At 42.5% G+C, this 18,444-nt stretch overlaps 1 protein-coding gene across 2 annotated transcripts; it reads right to left on the bottom strand.

Moving 5' to 3' along the window:
- Positions 1–111: 111 nt before the first annotated feature.
- On the bottom strand, positions 112–11,248 carry LOC136550564 (uncharacterized). 2 transcript variants are annotated; one of them, XM_066542174.1, is made up of 28 exons: positions 10,798–11,248; positions 10,558–10,702; positions 10,319–10,440; positions 9,113–9,229; positions 8,891–9,022; positions 8,576–8,753; positions 7,632–7,803; positions 7,052–7,173; positions 6,871–6,962; positions 6,170–6,206; positions 5,899–5,959; positions 5,257–5,405; positions 5,059–5,129; positions 4,800–4,970; positions 4,635–4,703; positions 3,947–4,048; positions 3,786–3,875; positions 3,194–3,272; positions 3,015–3,114; positions 2,834–2,909; positions 2,461–2,640; positions 1,693–1,815; positions 1,522–1,605; positions 1,235–1,419; positions 1,012–1,150; positions 862–921; positions 552–656; positions 112–446 (listed from the first exon to the last, which is right to left on the bottom strand). In XM_066542174.1, the coding sequence occupies exons 1-28, from the start codon at positions 10,978–10,980 to the stop codon at positions 333–335; spliced, it is 3,258 nt and encodes a 1,085-aa protein (XP_066398271.1). In that variant the 5' UTR covers positions 10,981–11,248; the 3' UTR covers positions 112–332. The 2 variants fall into 2 exon arrangements, with proteins under 2 accessions (XP_066398271.1, XP_066398270.1); XM_066542173.1 differs by having other exon boundaries at positions 6,170–6,212; positions 10,798–11,247.
- Positions 11,249–18,444: the final 7,196 nt, after the last annotated feature.

Below are 18,444 nucleotides of genomic sequence, written 5' to 3'. Positions count from 1 at the left end.
GGTTCATGGGACAGTGATGCACTGCTGTCGGAGTTGTACTGCACAGCACGGGATCCCTACAGATCAGGCTGACAAAGCGACACGGTATTTCCAATTTGACATGATCCAACGAGCTGCAATTGCCATCGAAATAAATTAACTAATGCCTAATTAGAAGCTCAGGCTACATTCAGACACAAACGCTAATTTGCTTATTTGCTTATAGAAACGAAACCCGACATGAATAAAGATTTCCAGAAAATTTAACTGGAAACCACCTATACAAACGGCTATTCTTGTTGCCACTATCTTCTCGGCTGCTTCTGTATGTACAAATCATCTAAAGAGTTAGGCTACATAAAGTAGCTCAGCGATGTCTTCTGCCTCGACCCGCCTTCTCCGTAGAGGTCGTTCCATTGGACGAGCTCATTCATATTGTTTGAATCCGATGATATACTCGCACAAACCTAAACACAAGGCCAGTCATGTTAGCAACACATTCTGATCATGAGCAGAGATTAGAAGACAATAAATGGCAGTACAAGGTGGTGCAAGTGGCCGTAACATTTTACCTGCTCATGTGCGTGCTTGAAATCACTAAACTTTAGGGGGCGAACGTCGCCGCTACAACACTGAGGTGGGGCTGGCCTATTTTCTGCTTCAGCTAAGGTTCTCTCCTGCATTGCACATAATAATCAGTTAAGGTGTGTTTAAGTTAGCATTAAACCAATTAGGCAGCAAATCAAACTGAATATACATAAAATAATGTATGCCACGTCAATGCTTCTAGCACAGAAAATTTCATCCTTATTACATTGCTTATAATAATGTCGTAGACAGCAAGAAAACAGATAGGGAAGTGTTCCAAGAATATCAGCTTACCTTCTTCTCTCTTTCAAGAATTTCCCTTATGGGGCAATGTGCTGCAGTTATACACAGGTTCTGCAAAATAGTTGTTGCCATCAACACAAAGAAGCGAAATTCAGAAAGTGGAAATAGGATAAGAAAGAAATATCTTAATAGATAGAATACCTTCAGATCACTGCCTGAATACCCATCTGTCAGGTTTACTAGTGCCTCCAGATCTACGTCATCTGCCAAATCTTCTTTTGCTAGTATTACACTAAGAATCTTTTTTCTGTTGGGTGCATCTGGCAAGTTAACCATCAACCTAAGGAGAAGTTGTGGCTGGGTTATTTATTATTACCATGTCACAATTGGCAAAAAAGTAGCATAAACACCGAATGCAATTTACCTCCTGGGGAGCCTCCTGACAACAGCCTCGTCAAGATCAAATGGCCTATTAGTGGCAGCAAGTACCAAAACGCGTTCTTTGTCTTTTGTCCTAAGACCATCCCAGTTCACCATAAACTCGTTTTTCATCTTACGCATGGCCTCATGTTCCCCTGGATTCTCACGTCTACCCAGCATGCCATCAACCTAATATACAGGACACAAATCAACGAGTAAGCCAAAACAGTAATGCAATGAACTTATTATGTCATAGGCATATCATCAGTGACGATTAAGAAATTCACTAACCTCATCCACAAAAATAACACTAGGAGAAATTTTGCTTGCAAGTGAAAAAACAGCTTTCACATATTTTTCTCCCTCTCCAAACCACTGTTACAGTTATAGGGTTGAAATCAGCCAAGTAATAAGTACTCCAAAATGAGAACAAACTGGATGAGTATAACATTACAAAAGTACCTTCGAAGCAATGCTTGACATTGATATGTTGATAAAATTAGCACCAGCCTCTGTCGCAACAGCTTTGGCAAGCATGGTCTTACCAGTGCCAGGTGGACCAAAAAGCAATATCCCTTTGCATGGCTGGGGCAAATAGATGATCAGAACTATGATCGCACACAGGTATGAGTCGGGAAAAGAAACATTACATTAAATGTAACCAAAAAAATACCACTAGGTAACATTCAGCATCCTAACTTTATAGCAATTCCTTTGTTTCGATTTAATTCAGGGATACAAGATAAGAAACACAGAAGAATGATTTTGGTAAGGAAAGCCTCAACAATAAAAGGGCGTACCCAGTGCAGAGAGCTCCCGCTCTGTGCGGGGTCTAGGGAAGGGTGTTAGTGGCAAGCCTTACCCTCGCCTGTGCAATGTAAGGAGACCGCGACTCGAACCCGGGACCTTCCGGTCACAAGCGGTAAGACTTTACCGCTTGCACCAGGCCCACCCTTCTAGGAAAGCCTCAACAATATACCCCAAAAAAAACACACAAGGGGGGTGTCATTGACAAAGTCAAAGGAAAGAAAACTGAACTCCAGGAAACAGAAAGTAATGGAGTTATTAGTGGAGAAAAAATAGCAAACCACCAATCTAATGCTAGATCTCTGTGTCCGCAATCCACACCTTATGCATGACTAAACATACAGATACATTGGGCTTTCAAGAAGGGTCGCACTTCAAACAATAGTCTCGCAAAAAAAATGAAGTTTAGAGAATGGCATGTACCTTCATAAGTTGTCCTTTGGAGAATAACTCAGGCCTTTGCAAAGGAAGCATAACTAACTCCTTCAAAGTTTCCTTGACATTTTCTAATGCTCCAATATCCTCAAAGGTAACACCAATCTCATCTGGAGGGATGACGTCCGTAAGAAGACGTTTTTCAAATTCATTCTCCGTGATGACATCCTAACAATGACAAAGAGAATGTAAGACAAAGGCAACAATATAAAGTTATTTTATCATGGTAAAAGCAGATAATGAGACAACAAATTTATTTTGTTGACACTCAGTGTAGCACTATGTATTCTTTATAGATAAGAGAACAGCGTGCAGTCATAATAACATGAGGCTATCTTAATAATTCGAGAAAACAGGTCACCTTGAGTGACTTCTTTGTGCTCTTCTTCTTAGGGTCACTTTGGATACTTTCCAACAAATCAACTCCATGCTTAAGGCTGCAGTTTAGCAAGCATCAGCAAAGCAGTCACCAGATAAAACTGGGAAACAGAGTTTCCCACAACAATACCAAGTTACAAACCAAGAAAGTTTAGATACAATACTTTTCACCGGAAAGAACAACTCTCACATCCTTTCCAGGAGTTTGAATAGGGCGATCCTTGAGTTGATAACTCAAAGCATAACCAACTATTTTATCAACACCTGAAAACACAAGTAGCAGACTAAAGCTACAGAGACTAATTTATATCAAATCAACGAAGAAAGCAGGAGTTCTACTTACATTCGCTTGTCAGATTACGATCTTTGACACAAACCACTGATTCTAAATCAGTACATTCCATACCATGGCGGGTTAGAAACTGCATCCAGCAGCAGAAATATATTAGCGAAGTCTAACAATATCGCAACACAAGAACAGAAACGGCAGTAGCGTGAAGTAAAAAGCCCATGCAGTATATGACTAATATATATAAACAACTCCAGAGTCCAGATAGGTTTGAATATTCCCCAGAACTGTATTAAGCCCATACAGAAATCAGTCAATACAGTGCTTTTATACCATCCCAACCCTGTATATTAAGGACGTTGACTAAAAGAACTGCAGACCTATCCCCATTATGTCTATAGATTTGCAACAAGCACGCCACACACAGCAAAGGGATGTGCAGCCAAACAATTCCTTTGACTATAAAATGAGAATATTAGCACTAGTGAGGTTTTAATGAAAAAGAAAAATTAAGCATTACAGTGTTACACCGATTATTGAATTCGGAAAGCTAACAGACCAGGCACCAGACTACCAGAGGAAACAAACGCAAATAAGTTTATTATAAATAATAAAACATAAAGGGCTATCTTCACGACACACTTACAGATTGCATTTTCAAAACATTAGCCTTCGCCTTAAGAATTTCAATGTCACGATCCAATAGCTGTTTCCACTGGGAGAGTTCTTTTTCATCCTGTAGCATATTTTAAGAGTTAAAAACTTGCAAAAGAAAATTTCCAGATATATATAACATAAATGACAGACCTGAGGTGGTTCAATTGTCACTTTATTTGGGAAAAGTTTAGTTATATGCTTTGACATCTTGAGTGCTTCTTTATTTTTTTCACTCACCCGACCAAAGCTATCCTGCATCGAGAATACAACAGATTGTAAAATGCAGCATAATAATTGTGGGTGCACTACAATCAAAACATGTAATTTGGTAACCAGATAGCTCAATCAAACAATGGAAGATGGCAACAAGTATACAAAAAAAAAAATGAAAGCACCATTTCCATCATAGTAGGTTGATACTCAGTGACTTGAACAGTACTCCCATCCATTCCAAATTATAAGTCGTTTTGACTTTTCTAATAAGCTTTTGCTATGCACCTAAATATATGCTATGTCTAGATACTTAGCAAAAACTATGTATCTAGAAAAAACCAAATCGACTAATAATCTGGAATGGAGGGAGTAAATTGCAATAGGTAGGAAACATTAACCCTCTATTATCCTTATCTTCTAATGTAGCACTGCAGCACATGGTAAATTGGAAATATTAACCCTCCATCCCACATCATCCATCTCATATCATAGTCCACAAACTATCAGGAGCCAGCTCACAAAAGTCTCGAGAACTTTAATACAAATGAATCACGGAATAACATAGTAGTATTTAAGGTAAGCAAATTCAATTTGAAAGGTAAGTAGAATCAACTATTAACTGCACCTGGAATGCAAGATCAAGTATTGCTGCTTGGCTGTATGGGAACTTGAGCCAAGGAGACCCATTGTTCGACTGCAGATAATACAATTAAATAAACTTTAGTTATACAAGAAGAGGTGAACAATTAGAGATTTAGAGTTGAGCGTAAATTCTCCTCAGATGCAGTACCTTATCTTTCCGAGCATCCGTCTGAATCTGGGACCCAACAATAAAAACTCCAGCTGGGAAACTTTCAAGCTTATTCTTTAGACCATGGTAGGTGTAATTATTTCCACATATTTTCTCAACATCCTTCAGAAATAGGATTACAGGCTCATGTTGACTTTCTTCAGAGGCAAACTGCGAAGATAACCCAATGAGTAAATAATAATATAAAAGAAAGCAAGATATCGATACAACCCAGTGCAGACTGCAGAAAACCTATCACCTCAAACACAACATCAAATGAATGTTTGGCTCTATCTTCCCATCCTGGACCATCGAGGCATAGAGAATCAACTGGCAGATAACAATGAATATACAAAGTGAGTTACAAAGTTACAAAATGACAACATGCAGCATAAATTTCTGATCTAGTCATAATGGTTTAAAGATATAGAAATACAAGAGAGAATGAGAAACATACCAGAACAGAATAGGCCATGATCAAGCTCACAGTTGCCTCCAAGATCAATGCCCCCAGGGATCTGTTTATCAAATCTGACTCCAACTTTTGAGGATCCATTTTCCGCAAAAGGAAGCCTCACTTCACCCTGTGAACCATAATCAGGAGCTCTGCAGATTGAAAAAGGGATAATAAGCCTAGACATAAGTACATTATTTACACATGTAACTGAGCGACGCTCAGTCATAAGTTGGCACTTGTCTGACTAACAAGCATGAACTCAACATAGACGAGCACATGGTCTTTGTTCAATCAGGAAAACTATACAACCACAGATGAAGTACACAACTCAAGTGCCAAATATCAATTCAGCACCAAACTAGATGTATCATTTGCACAAAATAGAGTTGAAGATGGTTACAGTGAATATAAGTTATCCTGTACAAATGGTGATACCTACTTGACCTTGAATGATACTATCTATGAATCCCCCGAGCCACAAATGATTGATGTTTTGGATCAAACTCATGAAACTTTGACCATCACTAACTTTTTTAAATATTTAGTTTGGAAACATGGCGCCTTAAAAATTACTTTCATAATCTATCGAAGCAAGCGGGTATATCAGAGAACCAATCATAACAATGCAACTCACAAACATACCTCGGTCCCTCAAGCATAAACCCTGATGATCGAGGAGGACCAATGTACCTCACCCTATCACCTGAACAAACCATGAGCAGGATTAGTACAGCCTGGAGTGAACAATGGTCTATATCTGATCGCAGGTGGCTTCATTATCACCATGAACATAGTGGGAAAATACTGCAATTTCCTGAAAACTTTATACAATGTAGATGAAGGCTAGCGTACTCAGTTTCACAACAAAACGGCATTAAAAATTAGGCAAGGCAAACTACGTAAATGATCTTACCTTTTTTGTATGGTTCTGATTCCTTTGACTTTGAAGGCTGTCCCTGAAACAAAGATATAATCAAGCCCAAAATTAAACTGGAGCGATACCAAAAACAAACATAGAAAAAAGATATTTCTACCCCTTTTTCTTTTATAATTATTTTTCTCTTTCCTTAGTAAACAATGTTATCAGATTTTGTCAATGTAATTCCTAGATTATTTGATTTGTGAAGAAAAAAAAAGGCATTACACATTATTCCTTCTTCCAAGCTTTTTGCACTAGAACTTTTTCTACAGATTTTTTATGTGCTTGCTAATAGAAGAAATCAAGAAATGCTGCAGAACCTTACTGCAATTTTGAGATGCAGATTACTTGAAGAGCCAAGTTTCTAATAGGAAGTGAAACATATCATGATTGCAATAAATAATAGCACCATTACAAATTAATGTCAAAAGATCACAGTATCAGGAGAACTTGGGGCATGTTTTGGTTATTCTTCTATGGCAATGTTAATGGGAAAGAAATTAAATAAGTAACCTTGCCCAACATTTGTTTCATGCATTTGTTCAGAGCAAAATGGCTCTCCTTCCCTAGCAAGGATTTTCTATACCACTACAAGGTTAGGTGAAAAAACAAGCATGCCCTTGGCTGTGATGCAACATTAACTATCACACAATAGTATCAGTACTAAGCAAAAATAACAACGTTAAGAAGCTTACACCAGACAGCAGTGAATAATCTATGACAAGCAGCTTAGCACCAAAGGATTTGGTAAGTGCCTTAACCAGTAATTCTTGGTAGATCTCGGACCCTATAAAAAGGCAAGTTGTTTTTACATGCATGCAGCAACAAAAGTTTTTAATTGACAATGTGGTGATCATATAGAGCAAGAGCAAATACCTGCTGGACCAGATAATAGTACCCTTTTACAAAGAGAAGATATATCCTTTGTCCACTTGGTGGATTCCTTGCAGCATAGGTTTACATACGCTGATGACAGGAGAACATTTTTGGTATTTTCACTGCAAGGATGAGAAGCTACTAAGAGATAGTTCATAATTACAGGATACCAATCAATCAACACTTCAACAGGCCATTAGCTTCAAAGGGTGACATAATTGGGTAATCGGTATTTACCAGCCCTATTCAGTGCTACCGATTCATTACTAGTAAACAACATTATTATTTAGAGATAAGAATTACAGATGCACTTGGATGCAGGATTTGAAATGCGAAGATAAATTTTAGTTAGTACATTTTAGTTAGTATAAATAAACAAAAGAAATACAGCTCGACAGCAACATTACTCTTCAGTAACCAGTAGTATTGCATCATTGTAATTATGCCATGTTATTACATTAACAAAAAAAATGTGGTGTTGCAAATTCATACATTATGATGTTACTTAAGAACTGCAACATAAAAAAAATGCATAATGTACTGATATAACAGAAAGAGCGGCTGAAATGTGAGTGCATACCTAAGATAATATGGAAAATTATCAAATGACTCTGATATATCACTTGCACTTATAGCTGCTTTCTTCAAATCATCCTTCAAAAGTTGGTGTCGACCAACTGTCATATTTTCTTCAGAAGGGCAGTAGCTCTGTTCCCCCACAGTCTTACATAAACTACTGACTATCTCCTTATCTGTTCAAGACCAAACAGTAGATTTCACCTTAAAATTGTGATTCTATTTTAGTGCAGTGCATCATTGCCCAACAAATAAGGCTAAGAGCATCTCGAAGAGGCTCTCTACATGGCTCTTTACCGCACAAATTTGAAAACAAACCAAAAAAAAGATGCTCCAATAGACTCTCTAAATCACTCTCCAAGTCTCCATCTTTTCCACTCTCCAAAACCACCCTTCTGGCTCTCCACTTTTGGGAAAGCTACATGGCTCTCTATATGCAATATATGGTAGTTTTCTCATGAATTTTTTCACACAAAAAAATATGATAAGCTATTGGAGTATACTAGAGAACAAAAATTGGAGAATCTGTTGGAGGCACGAGAGAATATTCATTGAATGGCTCTCCAAATAAAGATATAGAGATTGAAATTTATAGAGGCTCTTGGAGTTGCTCTATGGCTGCATAGAAATTCCATTCCCTAGACCCCATCTTGTGTGGGAGCTTTCAACACTAGGTTTTGAATGCAGTGAAATTAAAATGTATCACAGATTTTCAATTGCTGGCTAACTCCTAATCTGTTCAAGACCAAACGGTAGAGTTTGACTTGAAACTATCTCTCATTTAGAGCAGTGCAATTAAAAATAACACAAAATCTTGAAAAGCGTGGGACTAGGAAACATAAATAGATACTTAAAATTATCTTGAATGGCACATGCTAACCACATCATAAGTTAGCATGGGATCGATGGCAAAATAAAGCTGATATATAATAAGGCTCAGTGGCTCACCATGAGGAACCAGTGGAGGTCGGCCATTTCCAAAGTTAAATGGTGTTGATATTTTGGTTCCTTTAGACGACAAATGATCCAGTGTGCCTTTGACAACTGGATATTGTTCTTGTTGGATGACACATTTTGAACACAAAGATGATGTGCTTGCTTTTTCCTCTGGAAGTTGCTCAAATATCTGTCAGCGCATGAAGGAATTTCGTATCCAAATGGATGTTTGTATACACCATCAAGAATATTAACGGCAAGCTTCCAACAAGGGAAATAGATCTCAAAGAAGCACAGAAGAAAGTAGCTGGTGGTAGGAAAGGATACATAAGCATGCCTCCCAAGAGAAACAAAAATGACTTCATCACCACCGATCAAGGTGACTTTAGCAGCTTTGTCCAAGGCCTTCCCATTGACATGGACAACTTTGTTCATGTAGATCTCAAGGGCAGCACCCCTCTGGTTCAAGAGGTCATCATTGAGAGTCAAAACTCAGAATACAAACAAGAGTAGTAGGGTATGTGCAAAGAGACACAAAGAAAAGTGTACCTTAACATGCTTCAGTTTGCAAATAAATGACCCAGTAGATGTCTCGGTGAGTTTCAAGTCACACTTTCCGCCATGGCCAATAGTGAAATGAGCAGGATAAATTGGAATTGAGGGATACTGGATATGAAATGGCAGAGAAAGAATTATAACTCCACAGCACACACTAACATGGTAGATAAATGGGATTCTGCCAATGTGAAAAAAAGAAACGATTCTGTCTCTTAAGAGGCAAGGTTGGATAGCCTCTTCCCACCACCATCATTCATCAACCAGACAACCACTATGACATGTGTATGGTGAACAAGCACTAACTAGCCTGAGAGCTAGTCATCTTTTCTACCCCACCCATCCCACTTGACAACTTTCGTCTATGAAAAGTAATAGGAGAATATGACGTAAATTCAGGTTGCAGGACTGCCGCCGTTAAAAATGAATGTGTACTATTTAGACCTTTTACAAATTGTGAGGTGAAAATCTTCTGCAACATAAACAGTGGGCCCGCAGGGTAAATGGACTAATGGAGAATGCAGGACACAAGGAGCTTGCCATAGCTAAAGTTGACTATGACCCAAACAAACAATAATAGAATGATGATGATCGACAAAATACCAGCCAATTACAAGAATATATAACGTGCATTCAGGTACAGGTAGCATAATGCCAGGAGATACAGATAGCGTACACTTGAAAGGAGCATAAGAGCATTATACTTCAAATTACACCATGTTATCAAAGTTTGACAAGATACAATAACAATGCAGCACATAATGATTTCATGTTGCCACCTGACCTCATGCATGATGTAATACAGCACACCAATCCACATTAGCTCTAGTAGCCAGTTCAGATATTTTGCTCATTCAGAAACAAAGTTAGGAATGGAATTTCAAAGCAACCCAAAACATACAACTTATATTATTACAAAAAAAAAAAGTGATTTCAGTCCAATACGTATTTCAGGGTGAAATGGTTTAGAACCTAAATGCGCTCACTAGATATTTGTTGGCAGTACAGTACAGTGCAGTACATGATGATTTGGCTACAACGGTTCAGTTCTCCACTCAATAAATTACAGTACAGCCTAAATGCTTGACTATCTCCTAATGATTGAGTCCTTTTTACTTAATCTAAAAAGATGATCAAAGCATGTGAGGCATATCACTCCCACTGTTCCAAGAGTTGAATAAGCAACCAAACAAAACCAACCTCAGAAGACTGGGAAATCAATCTACCCCAGGCCTCAGCGCGGCCACTGGCAGGCCGCGTCTTCCAGAGCGTGCCCTCGTCCGTCGGGAACGCCCTCACCGGCCGAGTCTTCTTCCTCCTCCCTGGAACCAAGAAAACCGGATGAAGAACGGCCAGCAATCAAACCCAACCTTAAAGATACATCGAGTCGAGGCGACACAACAATCGAGGCGGCGCAGCCGGCGGAAACCCCCACGCACCTGCGGAATTGGAGACGGTGGAGGACGCGGCGACGTTGACGGCGGCCGGCCTCGCCACGCCCTGCAGGTTCTTGACGGAGCTGTCGAGCACGTCGACCGCGGCCGGGTCCACCGCCTTTTCGCCAGGGTCGTCCGCCCGCGCAACCTGGCACGCAAAAGCAGCGGCGGCGGCGGCAGATCAATCAATCCGTCCGTAGCCCCCACAGAAACCACGCACGAATGGACGAACGAGCGCCGTACCGCGACCTTGGCGCGCTTGCCCGATCGGCTCCGGGACGACGGCGGGGGCGGGGGCGGGGGCGGGGTCGACGCGGGCTCCGCCGTCGGGGACGCCGCCGCGGCCTCCGCCTGCGTCGACGGCGGCGAGGACTCCTCGGACGGGCCCCGGCGCTTGGCCGCGGAGCTCCGCCTGGTGTCGACCATCGCGCGGCGGCGCGAGAGAAAGGGGGCGGGCGGGCGCGGGTCTCCCCCTCGTCCCCGGATCGGAGACGCGAACGAAGTCGGAGCGGCCGGCGCGGGGAGGGGGCTGGAATGTAATTTCTCGTTTCTCGGCGACGGGGACGGGCGAGATGCCGGGCGCGGGCTCCTCCCTCACCCTCCTGCCTCCACCTCTCTCTTCCGTTTACGGAACGCGTTGCAACAAAGGGTAGGTGCGATGCCGATGCGCAGCGCGGGACGGAATCGATCCGCGGCGCGGCGGTTCACGCCAAGTGATGACAGGGGCGGGCCCCCACCTACTTTGCTGCTGCTGGGTTTGGAGCCTTTTGGGCCGCTGCCGACTTGCCACTGGACTGGACCGGTGGACCCGGAGGGCGAGGTGGACTGGCACTGCTGCCGTGCGTGCGCGCTGGCCGCTGGGCAGTCGCCGTGGCCCGTGGGCTGTGCCTGTGGCTGGGTGCGTGAACGACAACGAACCAACCGACGAAACGAACGGTGGTGGCTGGCGTGGTTTAGGTGCGCGGTGGGTGTAGAAACGGAGGCGCCGAGCGCGCTAGTTGGGGTTGGGATCGGCAGAAACGAGCCGCTTTCATTCATCTGCACGGGCAGCCGGGGAGATGGGACGGTTTCTTTGGATGCATCTCCCCGTCTCCACCTTTCTTTGTTACCATCCATACAGGGATTTGATTACGCGCGAGTGTCTTGTTAGGCGAATGTTTATCCGTCCAACAGCAAAACAGAGTAGTAGGTAGTATACAATTTGAGGACTTTTTCGGTTTTTCCACACACAAAAACGTAGTGGTCAATTGACATGTCATCTATCACTAGAAAATAATGCTGTTAAATTCTAGAAAAATACAAACACCTGAGTCTAAGTCAAAAACTTAAAATTGGATGGACAGATTCAATCATAAGAAACGAGCCAACTTTAAAGAACTTTGGTGATGATTATTTCACAATCGGGTGCGGCTCGAGCTTTTCCGCACAACTCCCAACAAACTTTGTTACATATTTTATTCACGGCAAATTGTATATGTTTTCTGCATCGGCTATAGTCATTAAGAGCAACCTCACAAGATTTAAACATCCCCTTTTCCTAAAATGTCAATATAGAAGATTTACAAAACAAAAATAAAGAGAAAAAGGGAATGCTCGTTGGAGTACTATTGAAATCTTCATTAATCATATTTTTATAGTACACCTATTTGATGTAGTAAATCTCTATAATTTCAGTCAAACTTGAGATTATTTGACTCTCCAAAAAAGTTATAATAGCTTATAATTTAAAATGGATGGAGTACCGAACATTGATACCTTATCATGTGTGTATATAGACCAACCAGCAATCTAAAGTTTAGAAGCACGTCTTGTGTAGTTTTTTTTTTGGTCATGTAGCAAAGGGCAAAAATGACTCCTTTTGCCAGATGAGTTACATAACGGGCGCGTGTTTATTAGAGTTTCCATGCACACAGTATATTATATTTATGTAAGAGAGGATATATAAGTTTTACTTCCGTTTGACATTATTACGCTTTGCTCGACAATTAAGGGGGTGTTTAAATACCCCCGACCCTAAATTTTATTTCCTATCACATTGGATGTTTGATATTAATTAGAAGTATTAAATATAGAATAATTATAAAACTAATTATATAAGTCGTGACTATTTCGGGAGACGAATCTATTAAGAGGAAATTATTTCCTTGGCCCTAAAAAAGATGCTACTTAGTTTCTTAGCCTAGTTAGTCCATGATTAGCAAATGTGATGCTGCAGTAAACATATGGTAATCATGGATTAGTGGGCTTAACAAATTCGTCTCGTGAATTAGTCACGACTTATGATGTTATGCAATTAGTTTTATAATTACCTCATATTTAGTTCTCATAATTACACCCTCTAAATTTCCTCTCGTACTGTGTGTGTGTGGGGGGGGGGGGGGGGGGGGATTTCAAGAAAAAACGTGAGTATTTTCTACGGCACAAGTGAGTGGCTTGTAGTTCATCGGGCGGGAGCTCGGGACCAAGCGATACGTGCACACAGTTTGCTTTGGCTAGAACAGATGAAAAAACGCCTTGCAAATTTCAAGAACAAAATAAAACTCCACTCCAGAAAAAATCACCTTGCGAGTACGTACCAGAAGAGAAGAGGCTAGAGGGAGCGCATCCTTTGCTCAAATCATGCACGTGAATTCACCTCACAGAAATCGTGCACGTATATGACTACTCTTGTTCAATCAATCATCATGCGGGGCTACCTTTTCTGTTTCTGTGGCGGGTGACCGAGTCGCTGGCCGTGGCCGACTCTCAATCAAGGTACTAGCCGGTAGCGGAGTAAGCAGCACGTGTTAGACCTGCGCGCCGGCTGGTAGCTCGTTGACGCAGGGGCCGGGGCAGCCGGGCAGGGCAGCACAGCAGGTCTCCCGTCTCCCAGCTCGGCGCCGGCAGTGTGGGCGTGTGAGCGTGACACAGACAGGAGTAGAGAAAAAGGCGAGGAGAAAAGCGCCCGATGCCATACGGCGGCCGCGACGACGATGCCGTCCCCGGCCTGTACGTGACGACCGCGACGTTGGCATGGTTCGCTTAGCTGGAAAAAAACAAATCGAAATACTTTTTCGGATGATTTGGTCTGAGAAAAAAAAAACACTATCCCAACTAAAAAATCAACTGAAAAAGACGGAGCGTCGCTGTCAAAGGAGCACCGAGACAACGCCGATCGGCCCCCCCCCCCGACCCGGCCCACCACCGAGGTCGAGGTGCGCATGGGCCTGTTTGCTTAAACTTATTAGTCAGCTTATCAGCTAAAATTTATAGTATTTTTTTCTCACGACAAAACGAATTTAGCCAGCTTTAATACCAGACCAAAGTTTCGGGATTAAAAATGCGGCCAAAGAATTGCAGAGGCCTCTCGGCTCTCGCTTCGCTTTCGTATAAAGCTAGGCCCACCCGCATGCACGCGAAACAGCAGAAGCTACTAGTACGTCGCAGTGTGCGGAGGCCCAGGCAGGATTCCTCTAGAAATGGAACTGAGGTTGTTTCAAAGGCCGTGGGCCGGTGTGCTGTGAGCCCATGCTGCAATGGACTCGTGTGATTTTCAGCTTCGGGAGCCCAAGAGGCCCAGAGCAGAAGCGGCTCTTCTTGGCTGACATGCCAGTGAAAGAGTCCTTGGGGAGGTTGACTCTTCATCGGCCTGCAACCAGTTTTCCAGCTTACCACGTCACCATCTTCATCCTTGTTTGTTTACGAAGAACTTAAGAAGACTCGAAGAGAGAAACAGAGAGCTGATTGCACATCCTTCCGATGGCATCCGCGTTTACTAGCCAATAGTGCACGTAAAGACCCTGTGATCGTGACATCCGCGCAAAACGCCAAGGCACCGAGTGCTCTCTTTGGTGTGTACACGCCACCAGATGATGAAATACATATGGTGTCGTGCGCGAGACAATCTCACGTCAAACAGGACGTCAAAATCTTTATACACCTGCGCCCTCTGCTAGCGTGAGGCGTGATTGTCCCAGCGCCGTCAAGATTTTTCTTTAACCGAACGAGATATATCCGGAAGAGATATCTGTAAGTCCACGAAACATGTCCTATTGAACAGAGAGACAAGCACAACCGGGTGTTGTTTCCTAGATGAAAAGTAACTAATATAATGAGAGAAAAAAAGAAAAGTTTAAAAGACCTAAACGATATAGGTCAAAAAATAAAATGTTTTTTTATATTCCCAATGTAATTAGAATTATAGACTTTTTTAGCTAAACGATATATGTCAAAAAAATGAAACATTTTTATATTCTCTATGTAATTAGACCTGTGGATTTTTTTTAATATGTTCGTTTAAGTCAAAAACCACATGCATCGCTGCAGGCGTGGGTAAAATTTTATGACCCGATGCTAAACGATATAGGTCAAAAAATAAAATGTTATCGTCGTACTATTTTCTTTTTCCGTTGCAATGCACCGGCTGTCGACAGGCTTCGTGTGCGCACCCGTCCCAAAGGTGCATGCCAACCGAGATTCCCCCACACTATGGAACCGAGGGTGCGACGCTTGCCCCCCAGGCCCCAGGCTAGGTTGCATGCCAACCGAGAGTCCCCCAATACGGAACCGAGGCCGCTGCATGCCCACACGCAAAACTACGATGCAGAAACCTAAACGGAGCAGATACTATCCTATCCTACCGAGGCCACGAATACGGATCACCAAAACCAGTGTGATCGTCGGACGCCCCGCCCGATCGCTCCGCTCGCCTGCCTTGCACTTGCACCCCATCGCGGCATCGCTCCTACCGTAAGCGCGTCCGAACTCCGAAGCCCGAAAACAAAGCAAGCATGGAGAGTGAGACCACGGACTTCTCGTTAGCCTGGGGACGTGGAAAGTGAGAGCGCACCCGCTCGCTCCGTCTGCAGTACGTCTGCGCACCGGCGTGGCGGCGCCGCACGCCACAGCCATGGAGGCAGTGGGTGTGAGCGACGCAGCCATCAAGGGCCACAGTGGCGGCGAGGTCAGTCCTGGCCCGCCGTACCGGCCGTTCGGAGCACGTGAATTCGTGATCTAATTCAGAGAGGAGCTGATGGCAAGAATAGGAAAAAGTGGAGGGTTCCAGGTGAAAAAATGCAAAGAAATATAAACAACAAATGAATAGTAAAAGTTGATCTCAAGGTTTACATAGACTTCAGGGTTCCCAATACAAAGTGTTTCCTTCTTGTCTTTTCCCAAACAATGCACAAATTGACTAAAATAAAACCTATATATATAAAATAAAAATCAAATCCAAAAAGTATAATTCAAATTTTGTTAACTTCACTGATGAGTGTAGCTGTGTCATTGGTATGAAAAGACTAAAGGCATGTACAACCCGTAGACAGTCTGCTCCAAAGTCAATATGAAAAGCCTTAAAATTGTCAACTCCAAAGTCAGGAATATAGATCTGCGTGTGCGGATCAGGAGAGGCTCGATTTCAAGAACGTACTCAATCTGAAACAAAAAAAAAAACTAGCATACATGTGAATTATTTTGAATACGATAAAAAAGCCTACATGCATTTGGAAATAGTTTATGTTCCCAATACAAAATCATTTAATAGTTTTTAAATATTTTCTAAAAATAATCAAATCCTATGTGGGACGAAAATTGGTGACCACCCTACAACCCACGGGCACCTGTCTAGTACCTGTAAAAAGACCCTTTGATTTCGACATCTGCCCAAAACGCCATGCCAGTATGGCACTGAGAGCTACGCACCACGCAAATACAACAGGCTAAGCAAAACAGATTCCCACCACAAATGACACTCACGGATAGGATTCTACGCAAAGCCATCCAATGGCACACCATACCGGTTTCGCCCGTAACCTGATCAAACAAGATTAGCCACAAACAGAACAACCAAACTGCAGCAGATTAACAAGGGATTGCGACATCGAACGAGTTTTTATACAAAAGCAAGAAAGCAGAGCACTTGAGCTCCACAAGAAGCAGAGCCAGTGGAACACAGCATCATCGTCATCATGGTCCGTGACAAATCGTCCCATCAAGCATCCATTACAACAACACTACAGTACCACCATCTTATACTATCTCCAACAACGTCACCTAAAATACAAGACTCATTTTATATTTTGGTAGCGTTACAGGCAAAGGGTTCAATACCTATTTTTGGTCTTCTCCAATAACATGACCCAAAAGAGAACCATTTCTGCAAATGAGTCTCCATGAGAAAGGATATTCATATTTTGTTTATGTCTCTGCTGTAACCCAAAATAGATCTCACGTATAAGTATTCTGTTGAAAACTTATACAGGATATATTTTTAGGTTTAGGTCGCCGTACGGAGACTCCGTTGGAGACGGTGTTAGAGCCCGCATTCTGCCTTCCTTATTCAGTCCTGCAGTTCGAGGGCAATCCATCCAGAGGTCAGTCACCACCACCCGACGCACTACCCTGCCTGTCGGCACGATGAGCGCGCACACACACACTACCGGATTCTTGGCTGACATGCCCGTGAAAGAGTCCTTCGGGAGGGTGACTCTTCATCGGCCTGCAACTTCAAGCGCTTTTCCAGCTTGTCACGTCACCATCTTCATCTTTGTTTACGGAGCCTCGAAGAGAGAAACAGAGAGCAAAGACACATCCTTCCGATGACAATCTTCTGCTTCTGGGTAGTTCGTCTGATGATCTGCGCCCTCTTCGCATGAACTGCTTATCAATCATGTCACAGTATTTTTCTTTCACAACGAAATAACATCAGTGGACTTATCAGACGTAGAAACCATCAGTCAAACAGGACGCTGATCGACCGGTTGGTCGGGACGTCCGCCTGGTACTCTCGCGGGCAGGGTTCGAGCCCCCACGGGTGCGCTCGTTCGCCTGCCCGGAGTTAAAAAAATCCCCTCACCTGTCTCGAGTTTCTCAAAGCACAGGCAACGGACCGGCCCACTCATAGGGTAACGGGCCCCTGTGTAAGGACGGGACACGGTGTTCAGGGGTTTTCTTGGCCTGCGTGAGAAGGTCTTCTTCCTTAAGCACAAAGTTGCGGGGACTGTCTGTCCACCGTAGGCCGAGTTTTTTTTTTTATAGCCGACTTTTGCCGGTCAATGGTACACATAAGGAACCTGTAATCGTTATATAACACAGGCTGAGCAAACAGATTCCCGCCAGGATAAGGTCTACCTATATGAATAACTAGTAGGCCGCCCCACGCGGGCAATGTGTGAATGGACAATATAAGAAGTAGCAGAAAAGGGAAATAAAGGAGTGTTGTCATGGTATGAAGTTCATGAGTACTCGAATTCTTCCTGTTAGACTTGTAGCGTTTATGCTAAACTGTACAGTATAATTAGAACGGCAAATGGAAGACTAAAAGGTTGTGATGCAAGAGAAAGGCGGGAAGCTCGGTTGTTCATAGGCTGTTGTCCACCGTGGAATCCGAATTTTTTTTTTTGCAGTTTGTAGTTAATCTTTTTAGGAGAACTCTATACTAAGTTATCTGATGGCGTACTGGTAAAATAAATGCATAGTGTAATTGCAGGAAACACGGTCTATGAAATGTGGTCTGGAAGTGGTCGATATTCCAAACTCATGCTATGTGTATAATATAATGTGTAATGGATATGTAAAATCAATATTTTTTTCTAAAGAGGTTAAGAACCTGGTATAAATTGTACCGAGACCGCGTATCGAGTACTCACATCGGGTATATTAGAACAGTTATAGCCAATGCTCTTTGCCATGATTATAGCCACATTTTTCACCATGGTCATATATGTAGAAATATTTTTTTTCGCCATGACAGTTATAGCATCAGGCAGTGGAGAGTAGATATGACGGTAATCTTGAAGAGAAGTGCAAATTGAAGTCTTGATGGAGAAACATAAGTGAAATATGAGTCTTGAGAAAATTGTAGCGTAAACAAACCTACGACAATGTTAATTGGGTGGTGCCAGTGCAAGA

The sequence above is a fragment of the Miscanthus floridulus genome, chromosome 4 (genome assembly GCF_019320115.1).
Source record: "Miscanthus floridulus cultivar M001 chromosome 4, ASM1932011v1, whole genome shotgun sequence".
Classification (NCBI taxonomy): domain Eukaryota; kingdom Viridiplantae; phylum Streptophyta; class Magnoliopsida; order Poales; family Poaceae; genus Miscanthus; species Miscanthus floridulus.
This window is presented reverse-complemented; position numbering and strand designations above follow the sequence as displayed.

Excerpts from the sequence above, each read along its gene's own strand:
- LOC136550564 (XM_066542173.1), bottom strand. The coding sequence starts at position 10,980 with ATGGTCGACACCAGGCGGAGCTCCGCGGCCAAGCGCCGGGGCCCGTCC. Across the intron at positions 4,704-4,799 it reads CGGATGCTCGGAAAGATAAG|TCGAACAATGGGTCTCCTTG; the intron begins GTACTGCATCTG and ends TATTATCTGCAG. Across the intron at positions 1,420-1,521 it reads GTGTTATTTTTGTGGATGAG|GTTGATGGCATGCTGGGTAG; the intron begins GTTAGTGAATTT and ends CCTGTATATTAG.